The sequence below is a fragment of the Xenia sp. Carnegie-2017 genome, unplaced genomic scaffold, assembly GCF_021976095.1.
Source record: "Xenia sp. Carnegie-2017 unplaced genomic scaffold, XeniaSp_v1 HiC_scaffold_6, whole genome shotgun sequence".
Classification (NCBI taxonomy): Eukaryota; Metazoa; Cnidaria; class Anthozoa; order Malacalcyonacea; family Xeniidae; genus Xenia; species Xenia sp. Carnegie-2017.
In genome coordinates this window covers 17054503-17078384 of record NW_025813526.1, presented here as the reverse complement: position 1 = coordinate 17078384, position 23882 = coordinate 17054503, and the positions used below count along the sequence as shown (strand labels likewise).

The 23882-nt window shown below is 33.6% G+C and overlaps 2 protein-coding genes across 2 annotated transcripts; one reads left to right on the top strand and one right to left on the bottom strand.

Annotated features, from left to right (window-relative positions):
- Positions 1-5599: 5599 nt before the first annotated feature.
- On the top strand, positions 5600-12778 carry LOC124457428 (WD repeat-containing protein 43-like). Its single transcript, XM_047007688.1, has 18 exons — positions 5600-5836; positions 6207-6335; positions 6415-6536; positions 6635-6755; positions 6919-7055; positions 7152-7254; positions 7332-7396; positions 7487-7547; positions 7627-7737; positions 7949-8179; positions 9261-9322; positions 9396-9483; positions 9564-9653; positions 9740-9771; positions 9891-9954; positions 10032-10145; positions 10505-10577; positions 12210-12778. The coding sequence occupies exons 1-18, from the start codon at positions 5639-5641 to the stop codon at positions 12272-12274; spliced, it is 1866 nt and encodes a 621-aa protein (XP_046863644.1). The 5' UTR covers positions 5600-5638; the 3' UTR covers positions 12275-12778.
- A 1843-nt stretch (positions 12779-14621) lies between these two features.
- On the bottom strand, positions 14622-22878 carry LOC124457213. The gene is made up of 2 exons (XM_047007493.1): positions 22768-22878; positions 14622-19163 (listed from the first exon to the last, which is right to left on the bottom strand). Exon 2 carries the CDS (start codon positions 19142-19144, stop codon positions 14990-14992), a length of 4155 nt encoding a protein of 1384 aa, XP_046863449.1. The 5' UTR covers positions 19145-19163; positions 22768-22878; the 3' UTR covers positions 14622-14989.
- Between the last annotated feature and the right edge of the window lie 1004 nt (positions 22879-23882).

Here is a 23882-nt window from a genome sequence, read left to right as displayed (position 1 = left end):
ATATATATAAGAAAGTGAAGCTGATTATTTGTCCGTGTTACATATTATGTTGTCGCTCTTCCTTAAAATTTTGAAGAGAAAGAAGAGTTTTGAAGTCCTAACATGATTTGTCGTTGTTGCTCTTGTGTTGAGATAAATGTGTTAGTTTTTTTAGATGTTTTTTTTAAGAAATGGCAAGTGTTTTTGCACACATTCATCTAACATTGAACATGTGGGGAAATCAATACATATTACAGCTAAATGATCAATATTTCCTGTTGAATGGATATAAATATTTCCCTAAATAATGACAAATCATATCATACATATGAGATTATTGTATTAAAATATCAATATACGACGATATCTTACTTATAGTAAAAGTTGCTACAACTAAACAACCAATCTACTATTGTGACAACATGGCGGCCAATCAGAATTCAAAAAATTTCAAGCCATGAAATTAATACTAAATATCATTACATTTTTTCTTAGACAACAGGGAAAATAATCATTTTGGAAAGGTGATTTGAAATTTTTATAAACGTTTGATGAGATTATTTTCATTTGAGTGGAGTTTGTCCTAGGTCAAGCACTTCGCTTTACAAGGAAACTTCTGTATAAAATGGCTGGGACCAGCAAACCAAAAATTATCAATACTCCAACACAACGATAAAAATCATTTATATAGTACACAGAAATACTTGGCAAAAATGCGGCAAGTGGCACCGAACCTCAACATTGTAAAATAGAAAACGTGACAAATATACATGATGATACTAAACCTGACAAAAAAAGGCAATCTTTAAAGTCGGAACTAGTGACACATGCCATGAATACAGAGAAGAACTTACAAACTAATCCATTAAGTAAATGAAATTGAAGTAAAAGATAAAGAGGATAGTAAAAACAACATTACCATAGTAGCAGAGTAACAGATCTATGTTGAAAAACACGAAACTTCATTTTAACAAACATGGAAAAATTATTTGGTAAGCAGTTTCTGCTCTTTCCTAAACACAATAGGATCCGAAGCTATCTGCACGATCTAGCCAAAACATTTTTCTATGAGATCCTCACCAACGGAGCAGAGTCTGTTTTAATGTCCTCCGGTATGGGAAACAAGTTTTCGATTATTGAATATAATTATTATTCAATGGCAAGTAATGCGAGCAAAAAAACTCATTCCAATTTATCTAAAAATATAGCGTTGATATCATTGCTTTCAATCTGATGCGATTAGATTTTAGTATACCTGACAACCTATTTTACATCGATAGTTATAAATTTGTCAGAACAGACAGGTTCCGTAATGGGGTGGAGTTTGCATTTATATCAGCAACGCCATTACCAAAATTATAGCAGGTCTTATAGAGTCCTGACGAACTAGAAGCTGTTTCTGAAGAAATATGACAACAAAAACACAAGCCAATTATTATTAAAGTATTTACCAACCTCCAAATACTAGTTAAGATTTTTTTAAACAATTGGATAAGCTAATTAAACAACATAATGATGAAGATTAAGAAATTTTAAATTTTGGGCGAATTAAATAGCAACATGCTAAGAGAAAAGGAGCTCTTCAGTTTATATTTAAAAGAACTAGTTAAGTTAGTTATAGAATTGTATCAGCTAACCGATCTAATTTTAGAACCTACTCGAATTACATTGATATCAACTAGTCTCGTTGACCACATATTGTCAACGTATTCCCGTGTGCAGTTTGTTTGCAGGTGTTCCAAGAAATTTCTCCCCTCCCATCAAAGTGCTCCATGGCCATATTTCTTAGAAATCCCACCCCTGATTTGAGGTTCATATTTCCAAAATCGGCCCCTATGGAAATTTTCCACCCTTAAAAAGTTTTACTTTTATCTCAAAAAAGGTGAAATTTTTCAAATGTAATACCAAGTGATCAATGATATTATAAGTTACAAGTATAAAAAAACGTGTTTCTGAAACGCCTTCAGCTGACACGATTTAATTCGTGACTTATGTGCTTCGTCATCGGCAAAACACAATAAACGGAACGAACCCATTTTAACAAATATTGACCCTGCTATTTAAAATACGAAACAATATTTTTTCTTCTTTTAAAATTTCGTACTACTTGTTTCATCAAATGAGGACTGGAGACGAATTTCAAAAGAAATTCAACACCATGGGGGTATTTCATCACTTTGCCACACTTTAATTATTTCATTTCATTTTTGTAGAAACGAAATAGACACAGAATGGAAAATCCCCAAATATCTCGTAAACTACAACGAGAACAACATGGAGGAGCTAGCATACGAATTTAAAATCTGAAAACAAGTTTTAAAGATGACTATTGCGAAGCAAAACGTACCTTGTTAAAGGACATATGAAGTCAACATACCTTGGTATTGTCAACAAAGAGCGTACATTGTTGAAGGACATATGAAGTCAATATACTTTGCTATCGTCAACAAAGAACGTACGTTCTATTTTTTCTTAGAAAGAGTGATTTATTTCTAATTGGTAGTAAGCACATGAGAAAACTTTTGGGGAGTTTCTGTGTAGTTCCTGTGTACTGCAGTCAATCTTGGATTAGAATTACCGTGGCTGCTTTAACAATTTTCTAAAGGTTGTATTAAATTTAGTGTTCCAAAGCTGAGCTAACTGACTTTTACAAGAATTTTTCGAGGACATTACATAAAGTTTTCTTCCATCTTAATGGGGTTTGTTGAGCAACACAATTTATGATGTTGCATTGTTTGTCTATTTTGAGATGAAACGTCATCGTTTATTTTACCGTTTATTTTTTAACAACTGAGGAAAATAGCCACTTTTTTATAAACTTGCTGTTGCCAATCACAGAATTTGCATTGAACAGGCATTGTATAATAACATAAGACGTTATTTCTTTTCTGTATGCTTATTTTGAATAATATATTTTGTTTACTGCAGGTTCTGTGACGACAAAAAAAAGCGAGGCTATAGGTTTTTGTATAAAAATTTTCGGCTCGTCTTGGCTGCTAGTTTTCCTTTTATTTCAGAAACAATAATTGTTGCACCGCTTTAGTAGCGACTGTTGTCACGTCTCGAATATTTAACTTTTAAAGTACAGTTTTTAAGTGTTGGTTTCATTGTTACTATTGTTACTATTGTTACTATTGTTACTATTGTTACTATTGTTACTATTGTTACTATTGTTACTATTGTTACTATTGTTACTATTGTTACTATCGTTACTATTGTTACTATTGTTACTATTGTTACTATTACTATTGTTAAAGTCAGAAAGTTTAATCAAGTCTAAACGCCTAATCGTATAACCCTTACTGCAGTAAAAGAAGCATTTTCACTCAGCGACATTTTTGAAAATGCAAGTGTCTTTTTTGTGTGAAAGACCTATAGTTATAAGATGGTCTTTCATATAATTATGTACAAGCGGAAGTGGCAGTTACGTAATTTTAGAACTATAAGAATCAACAATTAGGCAGTATACTTACATTAAAAATAGAGATAATTTCTTTCAGGCTTTGAGACCACTATTAAGTTGTGGTATATTGCGTTTTATCAAAAGTGCTCCTAAGATGAGAAGTTGATTAGGATTATTATTATTACAGCGATATAAGATTTTGGTGTTACTTGGAATCAAATTACAAGGATTAAATGGCACGCGTGTAAGATCGGGGTCGGAGTCAAGATCAGGAAGTGAGAAAAAGTGTGAGATGTAGTTGGCGTCTGGACAAATGAGTAAATTTTGCGAGAAAGCACTAGAATTATTGTAATTAGTGGCATGTTAGGTTAGTCTTGTGTGTAGGTTTCGTTCAGTTTTGCCTATTTATGTATGACCACAACCTGGACATTTAAATTCATATACAACATTGGCTTTAGAGAGTTCCGGAATTTTCTCCTTTTTGGGAAAGAAATTTGATGTCTTTTTTGTTTGATATATAACTATAGGTTTTATGGGAAGTTTACGAAGAAGATTGAAAACCAAACGTTCACCCCCTTTGCCTAGATATGGTATTCTAATGAAAATTTTACGAAGGTTATTCTCAGTATTTTGTTTGGGGGGGGGGGATTTTTAGCTATGATTTTGCTTTTGAGTTTATGAATCAAGAATTTCCGGACTTTAAAGGCTAATTTATACTTCGTGCGACAAGTGTCGTGCGCCATGTCGCATGAGGAATATGACGTCATATCACCAAAACGGAAGTAACATTTTACGTAATTAAATGTGATTGATGTATCTGTTGTGCATGCCTACCTGGATATGGTCGCATCATGTTAACATGCAGCGGAAAAGCGGCATCTGCAATAAAGACATGGGGAACAGGTGTATTGGTATTTGGTAACACTTGGGGCAATGGCAATTGTAATCTCCCATGTAGTAGGTTGTCCCCAAATCGACTTTCTTTAAACACACCGCCATCACTCTCTCGCCCATATGCTCCAATATCAACCATTAAAAAGTTGTACAGTGCATCACAAACAGCCATCAAAAGAACTGAATAGGTTGACTTGTAATTAAAATAATCACTGCCAGAAGATGGGGGTGCTTTGATAACGACATGTTTTCCGTCAATGCTACCTAAGCAGTTAGGAAAGTTCCATAACCTCCAGAAATCACGGGCAATCTCATTCCACGAGGTCCCAGAAGGGCAACCTACAAACTCTCTATTCAATGCATTCCAAATTGCTTTGCATACTTCGGAAACAATGCATGAAACAGTCGTTGATCCAAGGCGGTAGCTGGCTGCAATACTTTGCTGTGATCCACCACACGCCAAAATTCTGAGAGTCACTGCAAGTCTCTCCTTCAGTTCAACAGGACTAGAGTGAGTTCCGGCATGGTTAGTAAAAGGTCTGATTTTGTTAGCAAGCTCATCAAAGCGGTTGGCTGACATGCGAAAATATTTGAAGTGCATTTCTTCATCAATAGCACGCATTTGTTGAACCAGCACTAACTCTCCCTTAGTTTTTCTTGACTGATGAAGTGGACGGACACACCATCTTCTTTTACGATGTCGCTTCCTTTTTCGTTGCAACAACAGCAATATTATTTCCTCCTCGAGTTCCAGCTCTTCTTCGTCTGACATTTTAGCAGAAATGAATTCATTCATTCACAAAGAATATTAACAATGCTGCTAATGCACTACTTGATGTAAATGTCAACATAATTTTAAATTTGTATGCAGATTTCGCGCGGTTGTCGCATTAGCTGTCGCGTTTACTATAAATGCTTTATTTGATTGTCGGATGGCGCGTGCCCATAGATTGCACAAGCCAGAGTGTCGCGCGACACATGTCGTAAGAGGTATAAATTGGCCTTAAGAGGGAAACCATTCCATGACATAAAAGACTTGAGTGTTTGAATTTGTTTTTTGAATAATGTTTGGTTAGAACAAATCTTACATGCGCAAAAAACTTCTCATCTTAGAAGCACTTTTGATAAAACGCAATATACCACAACTTAATAGTGGTCTCAAAGCCTGTAAGAAATTATCTCTATTTTAAATGTAAGTATACTGACTAATTGTTGATTCTTATAGTTCTCTAATTACGTAACTGTCACTTCCGCTTGTAAATAGTTCTCCAAATGGTAGAGCAATCAGAAGCTGCGCTGTCACTGTGCGCATTACGCACGCCATGTTGCTAATACTTGCACGTGTGATATGAATATGGAATAATGAAAATGGACAGTAGAGTTTGCCGTTGTAAATTTGAAAATGATGGTCAATTTTTCGCCCTGATTACTCCAGATGGTCGTCTTAAGGTTTGGGATTGTAATAATGGTAAACTAAAGCACGATGTTACCCCAAAAAGTAGCTTACAGAGCTCACCTCTTACATGTCTTTCGTGGAGAGTCAGCGAAAAAATTCAAACGGTAAGAAATATGAGCCATTGGTTGGACGTTATTGACAAATTGAAATTCTTCACCTTTACATTTGATTGCATCAAAATATAGTTTAAAATTAATGTAATATCACAATTTACTGAAGAGAATTTCTATCGTTAACCTTGTCTACCAAAGTACCACTGTACCACTCGTCTTCATTTACTGTTTTCAATATTGCAATGGTCTTCTACATTGACATAATTTTATGAACTTAATAATCTCACTATCATGTGTATGAAGTGAGAATAAAAATAGCGCATATTTACAATGTTGTTTTAAAGTTGATTTTTATATTTTTCAGTGAACCTTGATATGTCATGTGTAACAATTAAGGAATTCATTTTAAATATTTTGACAGAAACGTCGTAAGAGAAAAGCCAATGAAAATATCTCTCTATTGGAATCATCTTGTGAGATTGCAGTTGGAAGTAAATGTGGGAACATTTTAGTGTTCAATGTTTTGACTGGTGAATTTACAAATAATCTGGTAAGACTGTTGAAGTGCTTGTTAGATATCTGCCTTTGAGGAAAAAACCAAGTCATTTGAACGTTTTTGTTTTGTATAGAAAGAAGGACACGTGGACAGAGTGAATGATGTTAAATTTCATAGAACTTCAAATTTTATTTATTCTTGTTCAAGCGATCGTTACATTGCCGAATGGGATATGGAGACAAAGGAAATTAAATGGTTTGTTTTACTTGTCATGTTTTGTTGTGTATTATGATCAATTTTCTGTTCAATTTTTCTCAGGAAATGAATTTTAAAATCATGGTATCTCTTTGTAGCAAGTGGAAAGGTGACAAATTAAGTGTTCATTCCCTACAAGTAAGCCCGAAAGGAGATTGCTTGTTATCTGCTGGTCATGATATTCGTTTATGGGACTTGGAAACTAAAGAAATTCTTCAAGTATGTCTAATGATTGTGTTTCCTATGTGTTATATTAAATGATGGCCATCTTTACGAGAGAAATGAAATGAAGATAGTGAAACATAAAAAACATAATTTTGGCCAACCATGGCTCATGTTTTTGTGGTTCTATTTTATAATAATTGTTGAATCATTTCAATAGAAATTTACTGGTCATGCAACGTCCGTATCTCAACTTTTGTTCACTCAACTTAAAAATGATCAAATGTCCAGCTCATGTAAAACAGATGGTTTTTATTTTCTGTCGTCTGCTGAACAAGATAGATTTGTTAATGCTTGGTAAGAATCTTGTTGTGAAAAATTAATTATTTGTTATCATTCGAAAATTTAAATTCAAGCTATTTTTATGAGAGATTATTTATTATATTTTTACAGGAAAGTCGATTTGAAATCTGCTGATAGGAGCTCTGTTGTTTCATTTGCAATATCCGACGAAGCTGTCTCTATTGAAATCTCTCGATTTAGTGGAAAATCAAAAGTATGCAGTAAGCTCATACATGTAATCTGTTAACCTTTCGTTATCTCATTTTTTGTTGTTGTTTTTTCCTATTCCAGACCTTCTGCTTAGTTGTTGTATCATTAGATGGTCAACTTCAATTATTTAAACCAACACTTAATGGGTATGTTATAAATATACTTTTTTTCACTACTTTATTTTGTAAAGAATTTACAAAAGATTTATCAACAGAGCTTTCAATCTTGATCTGTAGACCTGTGAAAAAACCAGTTAATCCACAAACAACATTACAACTAGCTACACCAGCAACAAAGGTGATATTTTTTGATAGATTATAAACTAATTCATAATGAGTTTTTCAAATTTTTACTTGGAATGTGTCATCATCTTCAGGAAACAACACCTGAGCCGATTCCTGTTATATCTGCTCAATTTGTTGATGGTTTGGAGCCTTCACTGCTTATTGCTTATGGATCTGTGGCAAAACCAGTTTTTGAAACCATTGTATGTATACTATTTTTGTACCAGTCGCTTGGGATTAAATGTCTGTCATACTATGAGTATATTCACCAAAATACAAAGTTGTTAAATAATTCATATAAGTGTGGGTCAAACTTTTATGTATGCATTACTGAAAATTACTCTGTCATAAAGATGTAGCATCATTCATTTATATTCTTAACATTTTAAGATTTATATATTTTGTGTTTTGTAGAACTACGAAACCTTGGATGACAATGTTTGTCTGGTGCGAGATTACAGGCCTGGCTTACTTCTTAGAGAAGAAAATAACAATGAAAGATCTGGCACAAACAAAGCTGTTGTGAAGAATGATCTTATAACAACCCTTAGTGTTGAGAATATGGCTCTTGCTCAGCCGTCATGTGGAGAAAGTGGTAGTAGTACTCATATAAATGAGGAATCAACAAGAAATAGAAGCAACGAGGTTTGTGTCAATGAGTACAACACATAAGTGTCTGTGCATGGCTTAAAATGACAGGCAAAATGTCTTCAGTGAAGATGACCGGTCAACTTCATTTTAGCTCTGTGAAATTTAGTTTTTGACTAATACATAGAAATTGAATGTAGATGTAGACTTTGCAGGTTGTTGAAGTCCCGAGGAATGCTAATTTTTGTGTTAAAAGATGTTTTGTTGACATCTTCAGCAGTGCTCTTCACTTGACTGTGAGGTGGACGAATACTGAGATTGTCAAAATGTCAGTCAACACAAACACAAAAAGCCCTCGGGATTTCACTTCTAACCAGGACGGTGTACATACCTACATTTATGAAAAAGCATTGCATATAACAACACTCCCAGGTTCAAATCTTTCAATTTATACGTACATTAAATGTAGATATGATCTTCGCACTTTTGCTGGACAATTTTAGCAATTGTCTCATAAACCTGAAAAATTCAGGTGACTCAACGGGATATGACGCACTGCATAAAACATTCTTCATATGACATTCCTTTCACGAGAAAACATGAGCCCAACAAAATTGACCTGCTCACCACTGTGTGACTTCATAGCTCAGTTGGTCAGAGCACTGCACCGGCACCGCAGAGGTCATGGATTCGAATCCCGTGAGTCATTGAATTTTTCATGTTCATGAGACAATTGCTTAAATTGTCCAGCAAAAGTGCGAAGATCATATCTACATTTGATTTTAAACACCGCACTGCATAAAACGTTCATACATTGTTACATACAAACGTTACCATACATCGCATGACTATAGTACCTTGGTGAAGACGTAGCATTTGCGGTCGATTATTTTGTCCTGACTTAGGTGTACTTGATATAAATAGATCACGTCAATATGACATTATCATGTTCATAATTACTATAAAAAACTATTGGTTGGAATCATGTCTCGTTCTGCAAATTCTGTGTCAAAATTATCCCAAATAATAACTATATATAACTTTGACTTAATTGGAACAATTTTGCAAAATAACTGTTGTACAGTTTTAAATATTGTCGCCTGTATGTATATAAAATTTTGATGATTGTCATTCTTAGCCGTCGATGGAAGATCGTTTAAAAACAATGAGTTTAACACCGTCAACGTCCGAGGGAACAACGTACGTTTGATTACCATAAATTTGATGAAAAAATTGTCTTTAATAATACTGAAATCTTTTTTTTTCAAACCAGTTCTACAAGAGGCTCAACTCCAAAAGTTGGTTCTTTAACTCAGATGCTCGTTCAAGCATTAAATAGTCAAGATAAAAAACTGCTCGAGGTTTGTCATATATGATTTTTTATCTTTTCTTTATCAATTATTTGCTTTTGTGTTAGACATGTTTTGTTTTTGATTGATAGGACGTTCTGAATGGCAGCACAAAACCTAAAGTTATTCAGAGTACTTTACGACGTTTACCTGTGAATTATGTTATTCCGTTTTTGACAGAGGTTCGTTTTGTTTTGTTGTTTTTAATGTGAAATCGTTTTGTTAAGAGTTGACTTTGATTCTTCCGATATTTTTTTGTTCTTTACAGCTAGTACAACGTATACAATCCTCGCCGTCGAGGTAACATTTCGTGAAATCGTGATGTTATGTAATGCCATTCTCATTGTAATATCATATTATTTTCAATATGTTTGTGTTCATTTCATTTTTTTCATAATTTGTGAAATGTATTTTTGCAGAAGCAGTTATCTGGTACCGTGGATTAAAAATATAATGAGCATACATATGGCATATTTGATGACCGTACGTAGTGTGTATTTGGTATCTATAATATAGCATTGTGCAGCATCATTAGAGATTAACATTAATACTTATTTAAGGTACCGAATCTTGTTGATTCACTTGGTGGTTTATATCAACTTTTTGAATCACGAGTTGGTATTCACAGTCGTCTATGTAAGCTACAAGGTCGCTTGGATTTAATGTTGTCTCAGGTAATTTTTTGTAATATGACGACTTTTTATATATAGTGACTTATACCAGCAAAATCATTCCCTACGTAAGTGTATCTTTAGTGACGTGACGTTTTTAAGGTTTGTTTATGAAAACTTACTATTTTGACAGTACTAATTGATACAGTATTTAATGTCTGTAGTTAAAAGATTGTCTTAGAAAGCATGATGATGTGCGCTTACACAAGAGTTACCTTCAGAACTTTGAATTTCGTTCATTTTCAATCAACACGTTAAGAGCATGTGTCGTTTAGTCGTTGTGTATTTTTACGTATATACAATACTATTATATATTATTTAGTTTTGTCTTTGGTAAAATACTTGGGGATCATATTTTTAAGGTTGTAGCTCAAACAGACGAAGTTATTGAGAAAGATCAATTGAATGAACCAATGATGATGTACAAAGAAGATGGTATGGATTCTTTTGACTAACCTTCAAAGATTGTATAGTTTTGTTTAAAGTATCATTTTCTTTCTGGCGATATTTCTGTGTTTCATATGTCTCCATTACATTTGTCCCCCATAATGTAATATATCCCCCCCCCCCACGAACAGATTTCATGGTACTGTAAAAACAAATTATCTTTAACCGATTTACAAATTTCAAGCTGTGGAGATGATGTTTTTTGATAGGAAGAGACTGAAACACAATTCAAAGTGTTTTTGATTTTTCAATTCATTTTTCTAACTGATCCAACAGCAGCCTAAAATTTTAAACATACTTATATTATACGATCTTAACCTCTAAAATTCAATTTGTGAACAATTGTAATTAAGAATCATAAACTGTCGTATTCTTTCTTTATTTTATAAGATTTCCCCACACTTACTGATTTCATGGTACACCGCCATTTTTAACTAAGATTTTATTTTTTTAATTGAAGCTGTGGAGACGATGATCTTTGATAGGGTTTCTGCGCACAATAATTCAAAATGTTTTTGATGTTTCATGAGAGAGTCATATTGTATAAGCAGGATCTCGTTCATCACGAGATAGTTATTAGAAAGTTACATTGTAAAACGTAACAAGTAAAAAACGTATAAACAAATTTAGAGTTGGTTTATATTATAAGTCAAAAAGACAGAAGTTGTTTGAACCTCTGCAGTACCCTTGGATGTTCTAGTTTCTTTTTTTGAGAAGAATTCTTCTAAAGAAAAATGACAAATGTTGAAAAAATGAAAATCCCGTTTTCAGTCCATGCCTCCCGATACCCGAGATAGTTGAGCACTAGAGTGTCTCATGTTAATTAAGGGAACCAGATAATTCTGTCAGTCATGAACCCCATGGATGGTTAGCTTGTGATACGCGAGAAACACTAAATGAGAGAATTAAGTCAGAAAGATATAAACCAATAAAAATTGTATAAAACATGTTTAAGGCTGTCTTAAATTATAAGGCACAGTGTCAGAAGAAGTTATTGAAACATTTCTTGGTTTATGTTATGAACATTAGTTTATTTTGTAAATAAAAAGATAAAATTCAAAATCAAAAAAACTTTGTTTTCGGTCCATGCTTCCCGATACCCTTATACGTAAGGCACTAGAACGCCGTATGTTAACGTTTCGGTATGAGATTTCGGCTCCTCCACGCCATCCTACTTGGGAGATGCAAGAGTAAGCTTCCCCCCATCAGACCCCGAGATCACCTGCGATAGGCTTTGCTTGAAGTACGCAGGGAGAGTGCGGTCGCGACCGATGTCTGGGCCCCTAAGGCTCTGCATACCAAATCGCACCCAGCTTCCACTGCTAGTTGACATCTGCTATATGAAGTATTTACTTTATATATGTATATACATAATTTCAAAGGCTTACAAAAGTTATGGTATGATTGACATTGTTACTGCGCATGCCCAGATGATTTCTTTGGTAATTTGCAGCTATAAGAGCTAATTGCCACAAATGCAGTGTAAGTACATATAAGTTTTCGTTGTAATGACTGTGAACAGTTAATGAAATGACTGTGTATGCTTAAGCGCATGCGCAGATGATTTCTCTATTAACTTACGACTAGGCGAGCTATTTACTCCGAAATTGGTGTTATTAGATCCAGTTGGTTGTTGTCTTGATTATGAACTTGGACAATCGGTGAAGCAGAACACACCTGCTTGAGCATACTGCGCATGCGTAGATGTCTTTTTAAAGTGTTATCAAGCATGATATTACTTCAAAATCGGTGCTAGAAGTACAGTTGGTCGTTGTCTTGACTATAAACTCGAATAATTGGTCAAGTGGAACACGCATGAACGAGTGGACTGTGCGTGCGCACATGATTTATTAAATTGTTCCTAAGAATGCTATTTCTGTTGGAAAAGTAGAAAGCATTTACATACATAATCTTATGTGGATAAACCAATTGAAAAAAGACCCCATCCACAGAAAAATATTGCATACAAAGAAACAGTTTATAAAAACGAAGACTTTGATCCACTGGAAGCTACGGAAGCAGCCGTTGATAAGAGAAAGCTCCTTATTAACAGACTTTTAAAAGACTACAGCTTTACTGACGCTGTCAATGATGAAGATGATTAAATGTGATCAAAGAATTTTTGTTATGAGAACTTTGAATTATGTTAATATTTTAATGTTGAATAAATTAAAATCAACTGTTGTTTATAGTGTGAGAAAACTTTTATGTGGTACAAAATCCTTTATCATGGTTTCTGTTTCTATCTTTTTATCTTGAAATATGATAATCATCAGCCACGTATGGAGCGCGTGCGCAAAATGTTAAAGTTGGGTATTCGAAATCATGTTTAAAAATGAAACTATTTCATCCGTCGAGGAGACTGTTGTATTTTAACACAAAGCATTTGAGTAACTCAAGACTAAAGCAGCTCAAACTTCAATACATTCATAAGACGGAATTAGCAATATCACGAGAAAATAAATCAACGAAAGTCGCAACGATTTTTATGACGCTGAATAATTTGACAGTGCTTCATGAAGCATGAATAACAAATTTTTACAACATAGTTACGTGCATATAGTACTGACGTTTTTTGTTTTCATTAACCGCAACTATCGAAGATTATTGAGATAATTTAGTTTTTATGGCAAACGATACTGTTGATCAAAAAGTGTTTGATTTCTCTTTTTTTAAACAGAATAAATTCCAGTTAGGCCTTAGGCTGCATTGGGCAAGTTCTTTTTCACACAATAAACATGCACGTGCAGTAAATAAGTCTGTTCTTTGTCAGCTATTCACAAAGCAGAACTAACTAAAATTTACGATTTTTGATATTTTTAGTCGGTGATCTATAACGGTTAGCTATTTTGCATAAGAATTAACCATTCTGTCCTGAACAAGGGGAATTGCGATGATACTTTTAACGGTATGCTCATCTATCGAATGTTGTTGAACTATATAGTTCCAAGTTTCACGAAGGTAGTTTGTATTTTTTAATTTACATGCTCTCTTACAATTTCGCATCGTAGTAACTTTTATTTTTATTTTTAAAGTATTCATACGGTAAGCTTCACTAGTCATTTGAAAAATTAAGAATGCAAAAGATTTATAAATCTTGTTCAAAAAGTTCATTGTCTCGTTTTTCAGTTGGTCTTTTTGCTCCGTCAAAAATATGTTTCTCCAATCCTTGTATGAATACTTGATCAATTCTATACCTTTACTTTAGGACTAAGTTCACTTAAACTATCAAAGAACAATTTCATTACATCTTCTTCAATTTCCAATGTATCATTATCAAAGTAAGTCAATATTCTTTTTTTGTTGGGCATCATGGAACACGTCTTTGCGAAGGGTAATAAACATTGCAGCCGTAATAGTCTTTACCACCAAGACTTGATATTATATACTCTATTCCGTCGGCCCTGCACTTTAACAATTTTTATTGTAAGAAGAAAACTACTCACTTTATAAAATTGTGACCTTTTTTCTATATCGGCAAAGAAGGGAATAATATTGATATTTATTACCCTATAACAAGCAATTTTTACCTTCAAATAATCCATTGCCTCATTTCCCATTCATCAAATAAACCAGTCACAAGCAATCTTACTCTGTTTCCGGTTGACACGCGCGCGCTCGGTTTACTTTCACGGACTAACTGACACGGGTATGAGCTCCGTTAAAAATTGCTGACTAAGTGTTCTATAGCTGCAGGCATTCCACTCACGACCACCCTTAAAAGTGAACCTTCTAAACACCATTAATACTGCAGAATTGTTATTGCTATTTGTTTCTGGAAGTTAAAGCCATGTCGACACTGCCGTTTCAGGGGGTCTCAATTTCAGGTTTTTCGTCCCGGAGTGAGGAAATGGATATATGCCATGTTGTTTGTCATGGTCATTCCAACCAATATCATTTGAGATAACTTACGGTAAATGAAATGCATACAAAGTTCTTAACAGGCCCTTGACTATTTACTGTTTTATTTGTTGCGCCTGTTAGTAACTATCATTTCCGCTTGTGCAGCGATTGAGCCCTGTGCCCAACAGTATTTACTTTGGAGTTCAACTCATGAGATTTAGCAATTTTCTTTTTATTCATTTTATGCCGACAATTTATTTCTCTACTTTTGCAACTTCCATGTACCATGTTATTCAGTATATCAAGGAAAGTTCGCTCATGGAAAGATAAATACCGTCCTTACTTAAACAAAAAATGGTGTGTATGCATGGGAACTTGTCTAGATATACATAAATTTTTTTCTAAATACAATTATTTTCAACATGACCACAAAGATCCCATCTATAAGCGGCATTTAATATTTACAGATGAATTATTATATAAATATGTGCATGTAAAATGTGTTAAAGTTATATAGATGCAAATAATCTTCATTTTTCGTTGCTTATAACCACCATTTACATATGTGGACCAAGACAACGCTTTTTGATTTCCAAAGCCTTTTCGTAAAAATTTTTAGCTTTGTCATAATGTCCAATTTTGTCGTACATTATACCAAGATTATTTAAAGACGTAGCGACATCAATGTGATTTGGACCAAGCAACTTTTTTCGAATTTCTAGACAATGTTCATGAAAATCTTTGGCTTTGTCATAATCTCCAGTTTTATGGTAAACCCTACCAAGATTGAATAAAGACGCAGCTACCATAACATGATTTGAACCCAGACAATTCTTTTCAATTTTTAAGGCCTTCTCATACAGCTCTTTCGCTTTCTCAAAATGTCGAATTGTGTCGTAGACCATACCAAGACTGTTTAAAGACCCAGCAAGATTAATATGATTTGGACCAAACGCTTTTTTTCGAATATCAAAAGACATTTCATGAAATTCTATAGCTTTTTCATATCCTCCAGTTTTGTGGTATAACCGTGCAAGATTGAATAAAGACGTAGCAACACTAACATGATTAAGACCAAGACTATTTTGTTTAATTTTCAAAGCTTTTTCATAATATTCTTTAGCCTTTTCATTTTCACCAGTTTTCTCGTACGCCATACCAAGATTATTTAAGGATGCTGCAACATTAACATGATCTGGACCAAGCAATTTTTTGTGAATTTCCAGAGATTTTTCATGAAACTCTTTAGCTTTTTCAAGCTCTCCAGTATCTTTATACACCAAGCCAAGATTATTTAGTGATGCTGCAACATCAACATGATTTGCACCGAACACGGTTTTTCGAATTTTTAGAGCATTTTCATGCAACATTTTGGCCTTCATATATTTTCCAATTGTACTATACAGCAAACCAAGATCATTTAATGACGAAGCAACATCTGCATGAACTGACAGCATTTTTTGTCGAATTTTCAACGCATCTTCGTGAAATTTTATAGCTTTGTCATATTCTCCAGTTTTATCGTACAGCCTTCCAAGATTGTATAAAGTTGTAGCAACACTAACATGATTAAGACCAAGACTATTTTGTTTAATTTTCAAAGCTTTTTCATAATATTCTTTAGCTTTTTCATTTTCACCAGTTTTCTCGTACACCATACCAAGATTATTTAAAGATGCTGCAACATTAACATGATCTGGACCAAGCAATTTTTTGTGAATTTCCAGAGATTTTTCATGAAACTCTTTAGCTTTTTCAAGCTCTCCAGTATCTTTATACACCAAGCCAAGATTATTTAGCGATGCTGCAACATCAACATGATTTTGACCGAACACGGTTTTTCGAATTTTTAGAGCATTTTCATGCAACGTTTTGGCCTTCATATATTTTCCAATTGTACTATACAGCAAACCAAGATCATTTAACGACGAAGCAACATCTGCATGAACTGACAGCATTTCTTGTCGAATTTTCAACGCATCTTCATGAAATTCTATAGCTTTGTCATATTCTCCAGTTTTATTGTACAACCTTCCAAGATTGTATAAAGTTGTGGCAACAATAACGTGATTTGAACCTAAACGTATTTTTTTAATTTCTAAGGCTTGCTTATAAAGGTCTTTAGCTTTTTTATAATCTCCAATTTTTTCGTAGACTGAACCTAGATTGTTCAAAGGCGATGCAACATCAACATGACTGGGACCAAGTGATTTTTTTAGAATTTCCACAGCTTTTTCGAAAAATTCTTTAGCTTTATCAAGCTCTCCAGTATCTTTGTAAACCAAACCAAGATTGTTGAAACACGAAGCAACATCAACATGGTTCGAACCTAAACATTTCTCTTTGATTTCCATAGCATCTTCATAAAGCTCCTTAGCTTTGTCATAATCTCCATGTTCATCGTAAATTATACCAAGATCAATTAAAGATGCAGCAACGTCGACATGATTTTCACCGAGCAACTCTTTTCGTATTTCCAGTGCTTCTTCATGAAGTTCTTTAGCTTTGCTATAATGTCCAGTTTTTTGGTAAATTCTACCAAGATTGTACAACGACGTAGCAACGAAAACATGTCTCGGACCGAGTTTCTTTTTTTTAATTTCTAAAGCTTTTTCATAGAGCACTTTGGCTTGGTCATAATTTCCAGTTGAATCGTACACCAAACCAAGATTGTTTAAAGACGCTGCAACATCAACATGATTTGTTCCGAGCTTTAGATTTTCTTCTTGAATTTCCAAACATTTTTTTAGAAGTTTTTTAGCTTTGTCATATGCTCCAGTTTTATGATGTAAAAGACCAAGCTCATTCAAACACCAAGTTGTCTCATAAAAGTCTTTTGTACGTATTTGTGTTCTTAGATTTTCTAGGAGTTCTAAGGCAATATTGTATTTTCCAAAGTACCTTAAAGTGCTGACAAAGTATTTAAAAATTTGTAAAATATTTATGTCAATTTTCACATTGTTTGCATATAACAGCTCTAAAAATTTTTCAAGATGTGGTATTAATAAGACTTGGTCATCTCTGCCTTTAAATTTGTAAAGTGTTTGGACAACTTGACTTACTGTCTGTTGAAAACAACTTGTGTTGCAAAATTGCTCATTTTCTTCCTCTTCATGAAAAAGTTCAAATTGGTAGAAATATATAGCTTCATGAACAACGCGATGCAAACGAATATCGTTGTTTTCTGAATACAAAAATAATGAGCAATGTGCCAATTTTAGAGATATATCTTCCTTTTTTTCATTAGGATCAATAGTTTGAATGTGATAAACTATTAAATCCCGAGGTAATGGATCAAAAGATATCATGGAAAAAAGTCGAATGATATTTGACAGAGCTGTCGAAATTTGAGCATTTTGTTGAACAGCAAAAACTGCAGCTTGAAACATAGTTTTAGGATATACAGAGTTGACTTTTGCCAGGGTATTGCTTGATTCATTATATTTTCCCAAATACAGTTTCTCCAAATATTGCTTCCAACTGAAACTATAGTTTGTTTTGTTTATACTACTGACGTAATAGCCTGCAGCAGCCAAGGCCAGCGGTTGACGATCTAATGCATGCATTATTTCCTTTAACAAATCCGCATCTGCATTTTCTGTTTTGGTGTAATGACCTAATAGCTCACGACATTCTTCCTCGTTCATTCCATGACTTATAGAAATATGCTTACTTAATATTTCATCATGAGTTACAGCATCTGTGTTCTGGACAGTGAATAAAATTTGTCCATTCATCCACTCATTTTCACCTAATTGTGGTAGCAACGGTAAGATTTCGCTCAGCTGATGAACGTTGTCAACAACTACCCACCAATTATTCCAAGGTTTTATTCTTGTGGAAAGTAAGGATCGCAAACTCTTGACTTTTTCCTTTAGAGCAATATGCTCCTCTAAGACGCTCTTTAGCATAGCCTTATCACAATTCAAACGGTAACAAAGATCACGAAAAGTTGTGAAAAGAGAATTCACGTCTTTTCCATCAAAAGTCCATACAAATGAAATTTCGTTTTCGAAATCCCACAGTTGAAACATTTTTTCGAAAACTTGTCTTACAAGTTGAGATTTACCACTGCCACTATTGCCCGAAATATAATAATAGGTAAGCATATTATTATTCTCGTTCCTTAACTTCTTAAGATCATTTACAATCTGATCTCGTAATTCAGAGCGTTCAACGACAAAATGATTGGGCTTACAAGGAAGAACTTTAAAAGATTCAAAGCTGTTTCTATCAGTTCTTATTTCTATTATGTCACTAATGGAAAAATTTAGTATGTAAAATGATTTTTCAATTTTACTCACCAGATCTTGGAAATCAAAGTCTGATAAAGTGACTGTTTTATCGTGGGTTATGGTATTTCGAACAACACGAAGATCATCGACAGCATCCCAAGCTTTTTTCTCAGATGATTTTAGATTGTTTCCAATTGCGTTGGAAAAAAGTATTGCATCAAATAATGTCGTACAATCCCAACAGCTGGGATTTCCATTCTGAAAATTAGATTGGATAGCATCCTTGTTCGGTCGTTTTCTCGTTGATTCTGTATTGTATAGTTTTTTACCAATTTGTATGGAGTTATCCCACTCTCCATAGGTTGTTTTGAATTTATTGTTCCACTTGGTGATAAAAAATTCAGCGAGCTTCTTTTGAACAATTTCATTTATTATTCTGTGTAAGTAGTTCCTGTTTCTCTCTTCCCTTGACTGCATGTTTCAAAAAACAATCATTCTAAAAACAAATGAATAAAAGAATAAAAATGTTGTATGTTTACAAAAAGTGTTGTATAATTTTTTTTATTATAGTCTTACATTTTTACTGTAAAAATTCACTTATCCACTTAGCCAAAATTTCACTCATCTTTATAGCCAAAATTCACCCTTCTAGAAACACCAACTAAAAATACTAATTGCAAATCCAAATGCACTTGCTCTTGTTTCAACAGCTTAGATACTGGCAAAACTCAATGTCTCTCAAACTTAATTCAACGTACACAAACACTAAGCCGATCTCATCAAACAAATTCAACCTTCAATTACAAATATATAAATTTTTCTCTACCAGGCTCACAAAGCATACCATGTCAATCTAACTTATACTCCAACACTTTTTGAAACACTTTATTAATGTACTACTTATTAATTCATCTTTATCAAATATCCTAGAACCTATTTTAAGTCACTTTAAGATCTTTTACACTGCAGATGACTTGATGTTAAAGGACATAGGCAACGATTCTATCATTCACCTAGATGGGTACCACCCGTGAGGAAGGTTTCCCTTAAATGAGGTTGGTGAGGAAGGTTCAAAGTTGAACACACCAATTAATAACATGCATGTGTAATGTGTGATATTTGCTAAGAATAATGTATGATATATACTAATATATAATGTAGGATATATAAATATATATATTAAATGAAGATATGTCTCATGAACCTGAAAAATTCAGGTGACTCAACGGGATTGGAACCCATGACCTGTGCGGTGCCGGTGCAGTGCTCTAACCAACTGAGCTCACACAGTAGAGAGCAGGTCAATTTGTTGGGCTAATGTTTTTCCGTCAAAGGAATGTGATACGAAAGATTGTTATAGGCAGTGCGGTGTTTGAAATTAAATGAAGATATGATCTTCACACTTTGTTGGACAATTTAATGGAAAAATGCCAATGAAATTTCACAAATGCTGCAAATTATTGCTGATGATTATTGTTGCAGGATTTAGGAATATTTGCACCAACAAAAAGAATTTAAAGAAAACCAAATGCATAATATTTTTTGCGCTCGTGAATTTTGAGTAAAAGATAATTCATTGTTATATGCAAAAGAAAATCAAGATTAGTTTCGGTTGATGCAAAGAGTCGTCAGTGGTTTCAAGAGGAAATTTTGGAGGATGCAAAATGATAGTAGGACACGAATAATGTTAAACATGATAGTGCATTACAAGTATTTGCTCAGCATGGAATGCTAAAAAGTAAAATATTATGATATTTTGAGTTTGACATGTGTAAAACAGAGAATGCATAAAGACGTGACATGGAGACTAACATTGGAGACTAGGAAAAAATACAAATTGCCAATTAAATATATATAATTAAATATATAATTAGCTATAGTACAAAAATATAGCAAGGAAAAATAAAGGAAATAAGACCTGCAATTTTTAGAGAAAAAAGATTGTAGGTGACCTTTGAAATAAATGAACTAATTTTAGATAAACCAATAGCAAAACAAGTTACACAGATCAGGCAAGCAGCTGTTGTGAAATTTTATGTTTGTTCGTAATATGTGTTTGTGTGATGTCAACAGGGGATGTAAAACTTATCAGCATAAAATAGTACATGGGAAGTAAAATAACAAAAGCAAGGGAAATATCTTTCTCTTGCTGTTAGCAAAACAATACTAAAGACGTAATAGGATGGTAAAACGGAAACTATTTATACGTTATGAACTATGAATTATGAACTACGCACTTGCATTTGGCATGGGAAGCTCAAAACACTCAGTTACTGAGGAAAACATTCTTTCCAATCGTGGGAAAGAGGAAACTTTGTAATTTTATCTTGTAGAATGTTTAGTATATAGAGAGGCTGCAAATGGTGTTCCGATACGCATTAACACATTGTAGCGCTTTGTGTTGAAGTCTTGAGAGACGTATTGGATACGCATTTTTTATATTAATGCGTGGTAACGAATCAACGTTTGTCGTCAAAAGTTGCGACATTGTAAATATCCTATATCTATGTCAAAGTTATATTCGAATGAATACAGTCTCATTGTTTCTTGAATCGTCATCCAGCATCCCGCAAAAATTTTTTCTACTTTACGAATGTTATGTCAAGAAAATTTCAAGGAACTAAGTGACTACACATTAGTTTATGATAAGTGTGATGAGCATCCAACATTTGCAGATCATTGCCAAGAGCCAAGTTAAGAATAAGAATGCTAATGTAGTAAGCGACAATCCTGCTTCAATCGTATCTAAATCGTCTACCTAAGCAGATTATGAGGTGCTAGTCTAGCAACGCGAAAAATAATTATGTCAAGAAGATCACTTGAAAATTATCGAGTAAAGGAAAACCATGTTTTTTTGCCAGAGGACAATCAAGGAACGACTAAATTGTAACACTAAACACATCGACCTTGCTTATCATTTTGTCAGAGAGAGGATGAATATTAAATCAATCAGTGGCCGTTCTTATGCTTAAGACGGATAATACATATGGACGATTTATAGATCTAACCGTTAAACTATCCAACAAAAAGACAGGTCGACTTAACTCAAAACTAAACGGCAAAATCAATTGATCGAGACAATTTTACAACTTAAGTTCGTCTGTCAAGACGAATTAAACGCTAAATTCGTCTGGGCGGTTACTTCGTCTTGTGGTCGTCTTTATCCTTTGACGTTTTAAGAGACGCATTAAAAAGATTTGTCTTAAATCGCCCAGATGTATTGTTCATCTTAGGCATAAAAACGGCCTATGTGAAGTTTGAGTGGGAGTGTTAAAGATATTGATAGTTAATGTATGTAAACTATAAATGTTATTGCAATAGGTATTGTATCACTCTTTTGAAATATTTTATCACTTTTATTCATGTTTTGTCGTAGCTGCAACTGAATGGGACTTATTTGACATTTTTGACTGTAATGGGGAATAATATTTAGAAATCCCATCAAAAATAATAGAGGAAAGAACACGCATATTTGTGTATTATTATATATTATCAGTCTTCCTTCCTTCTTTTATAATTATAGTAATCTTTCTTAGTTTAAAGGCATAGAGTTTGTATTAAATTTTTAATTACAATTGTATGGACTTCAAATTGATATAAGGCTTTAAATATGAAATAAAATTTTATGCATTTTAACTAATTATACCAGGTCGAGTTTTATTATTTACTACACGTAAATAATTTTACCTCACAACAAAGATCGAGATTGATTATGTCTTTCCCTTATTTCAAGGATGACTTAGTATATCCCCACGCCTAATTTGATTTTATTTCTAATTGAGAGGTCAATTTTTCCCTTTTAATAGTTCTATAATCGAGATATAAAAGTCTCCAAGCAAGCTTAGTGCATTCGCTTCCTGTCATAGGAAAGGTTTATTATAAATCATTGCACAAGTTGTACTTTAAGCAACATTAAGAAAGGTTTATTATAAATCGCTGCACAAGTTGTACTTTATCAGAAGAAGCTTTCTGTTTATTCAATGAGTCATCGTTAAGAAAACGTCTACCATTAACTAAGATAATGCTTATTTGAATTTAAAGGCATTTCCTTACTACGTACTTAAATGTAAAGGCTAATATCTATGTAAAAATAAACTTACCAAAATTAGAAACAGCTCGATGTACAAATGTAGACACAATGACACCAAAGACAACAACACAAGTATCAATCGATATAAATTTGAATCAAAAGCTCACAACGCAAATTTTTCGTACTACGACACAATTTTATGGGAATATTTGTAATCTAATAAAAGGTTACGTAGAAGATTACATGACAAACAACAAAGAACAAGGAAATCAAGTAAATTCCGATGATGCCTTGTGCTGTTCATTGTCTATATAAAACGAAATGTATGAAATTTTTGATAGTGGCAAGATCTTCGCAGCAAATAGGCCTAAAAATTGCGAGAAACATGAAGAAGAATGCGTTGATATGGACGGACGAGAACGAAGTGCAGCTGTTGTAGACAGCATAAACAAAGACAGCGAATACTGATGATTGCGGGGAGGGTCACAATATTATCTTATCAAAATAATCAGCCAGTTTTTACTATCTCAAACAATTTTCGATGTTACATCTTTCCATATAAATCTGTTAATGTTGAAATATTGTTGTTTATTTTCACTTTTATACGGGTTAATGACCAGGTACTTAGCCAGAACTCTTCAGGCGCGTTCCTTTTCTTTCTGTATAATTGTGCTCGAATATGTAGCTCGTTGTTAAGTTGGCTGAGCAAGTTTATTATGAGCAACTGTAGACGGAGCCATGTTATCTCGTTGTTGCATTCACATTAAATATGTAACACGAAACAAGCAAACTTAATACTGCTCTTGACTTTAGAAACATCTCCAGAACACTGTTTCATCAAATATCAGTTCAGGAGATGAAACTTTGTTCTTATATATATTTTAAATTCGTAGTTTCAGTGACATCCACAATGTAATTTTGTTATTATTCCTGTCTATTAACGTGGACACAAATAAGAGAATATGAAGTACTTCCCAAAATCGTTACTTTAGAGTAATGTGTTGATTTTCTGACATTGGAAACCACCTTTGAACTGCATTTAATAATTAGCTGGAGCTTAGAGACGAAATAAGAATACATAACAAGATTTTTGCAAGTGAGGCAATTACTCAAGCAGAAAATGAACGATTGACTAAAATGTGTAAATCATACAAGAAAGATGGGTGGGAAAAGAGCTGCCCAAAG

Coding starts and splice junctions, on each gene's coding strand:
- LOC124457428 (XM_047007688.1), top strand. CDS start 5,639: ATGAAAATGGACAGTAGAGTTTGCCGTTGTAAATTTGAAAATGATGGT. Junction 6,756..6,918: donor AAACTAAAGAAATTCTTCAA/GTATGTCTAATG, acceptor TCATTTCAATAG/AAATTTACTGGTCATGCAAC. Junction 9,484..9,563: donor AAGATAAAAAACTGCTCGAG/GTTTGTCATATA, acceptor TTTGATTGATAG/GACGTTCTGAATGGCAGCAC.
- LOC124457213 (XM_047007493.1), bottom strand. CDS start 19,144: ATGCAGTCAAGGGAAGAGAGAAACAGGAACTACTTACACAGAATAATA.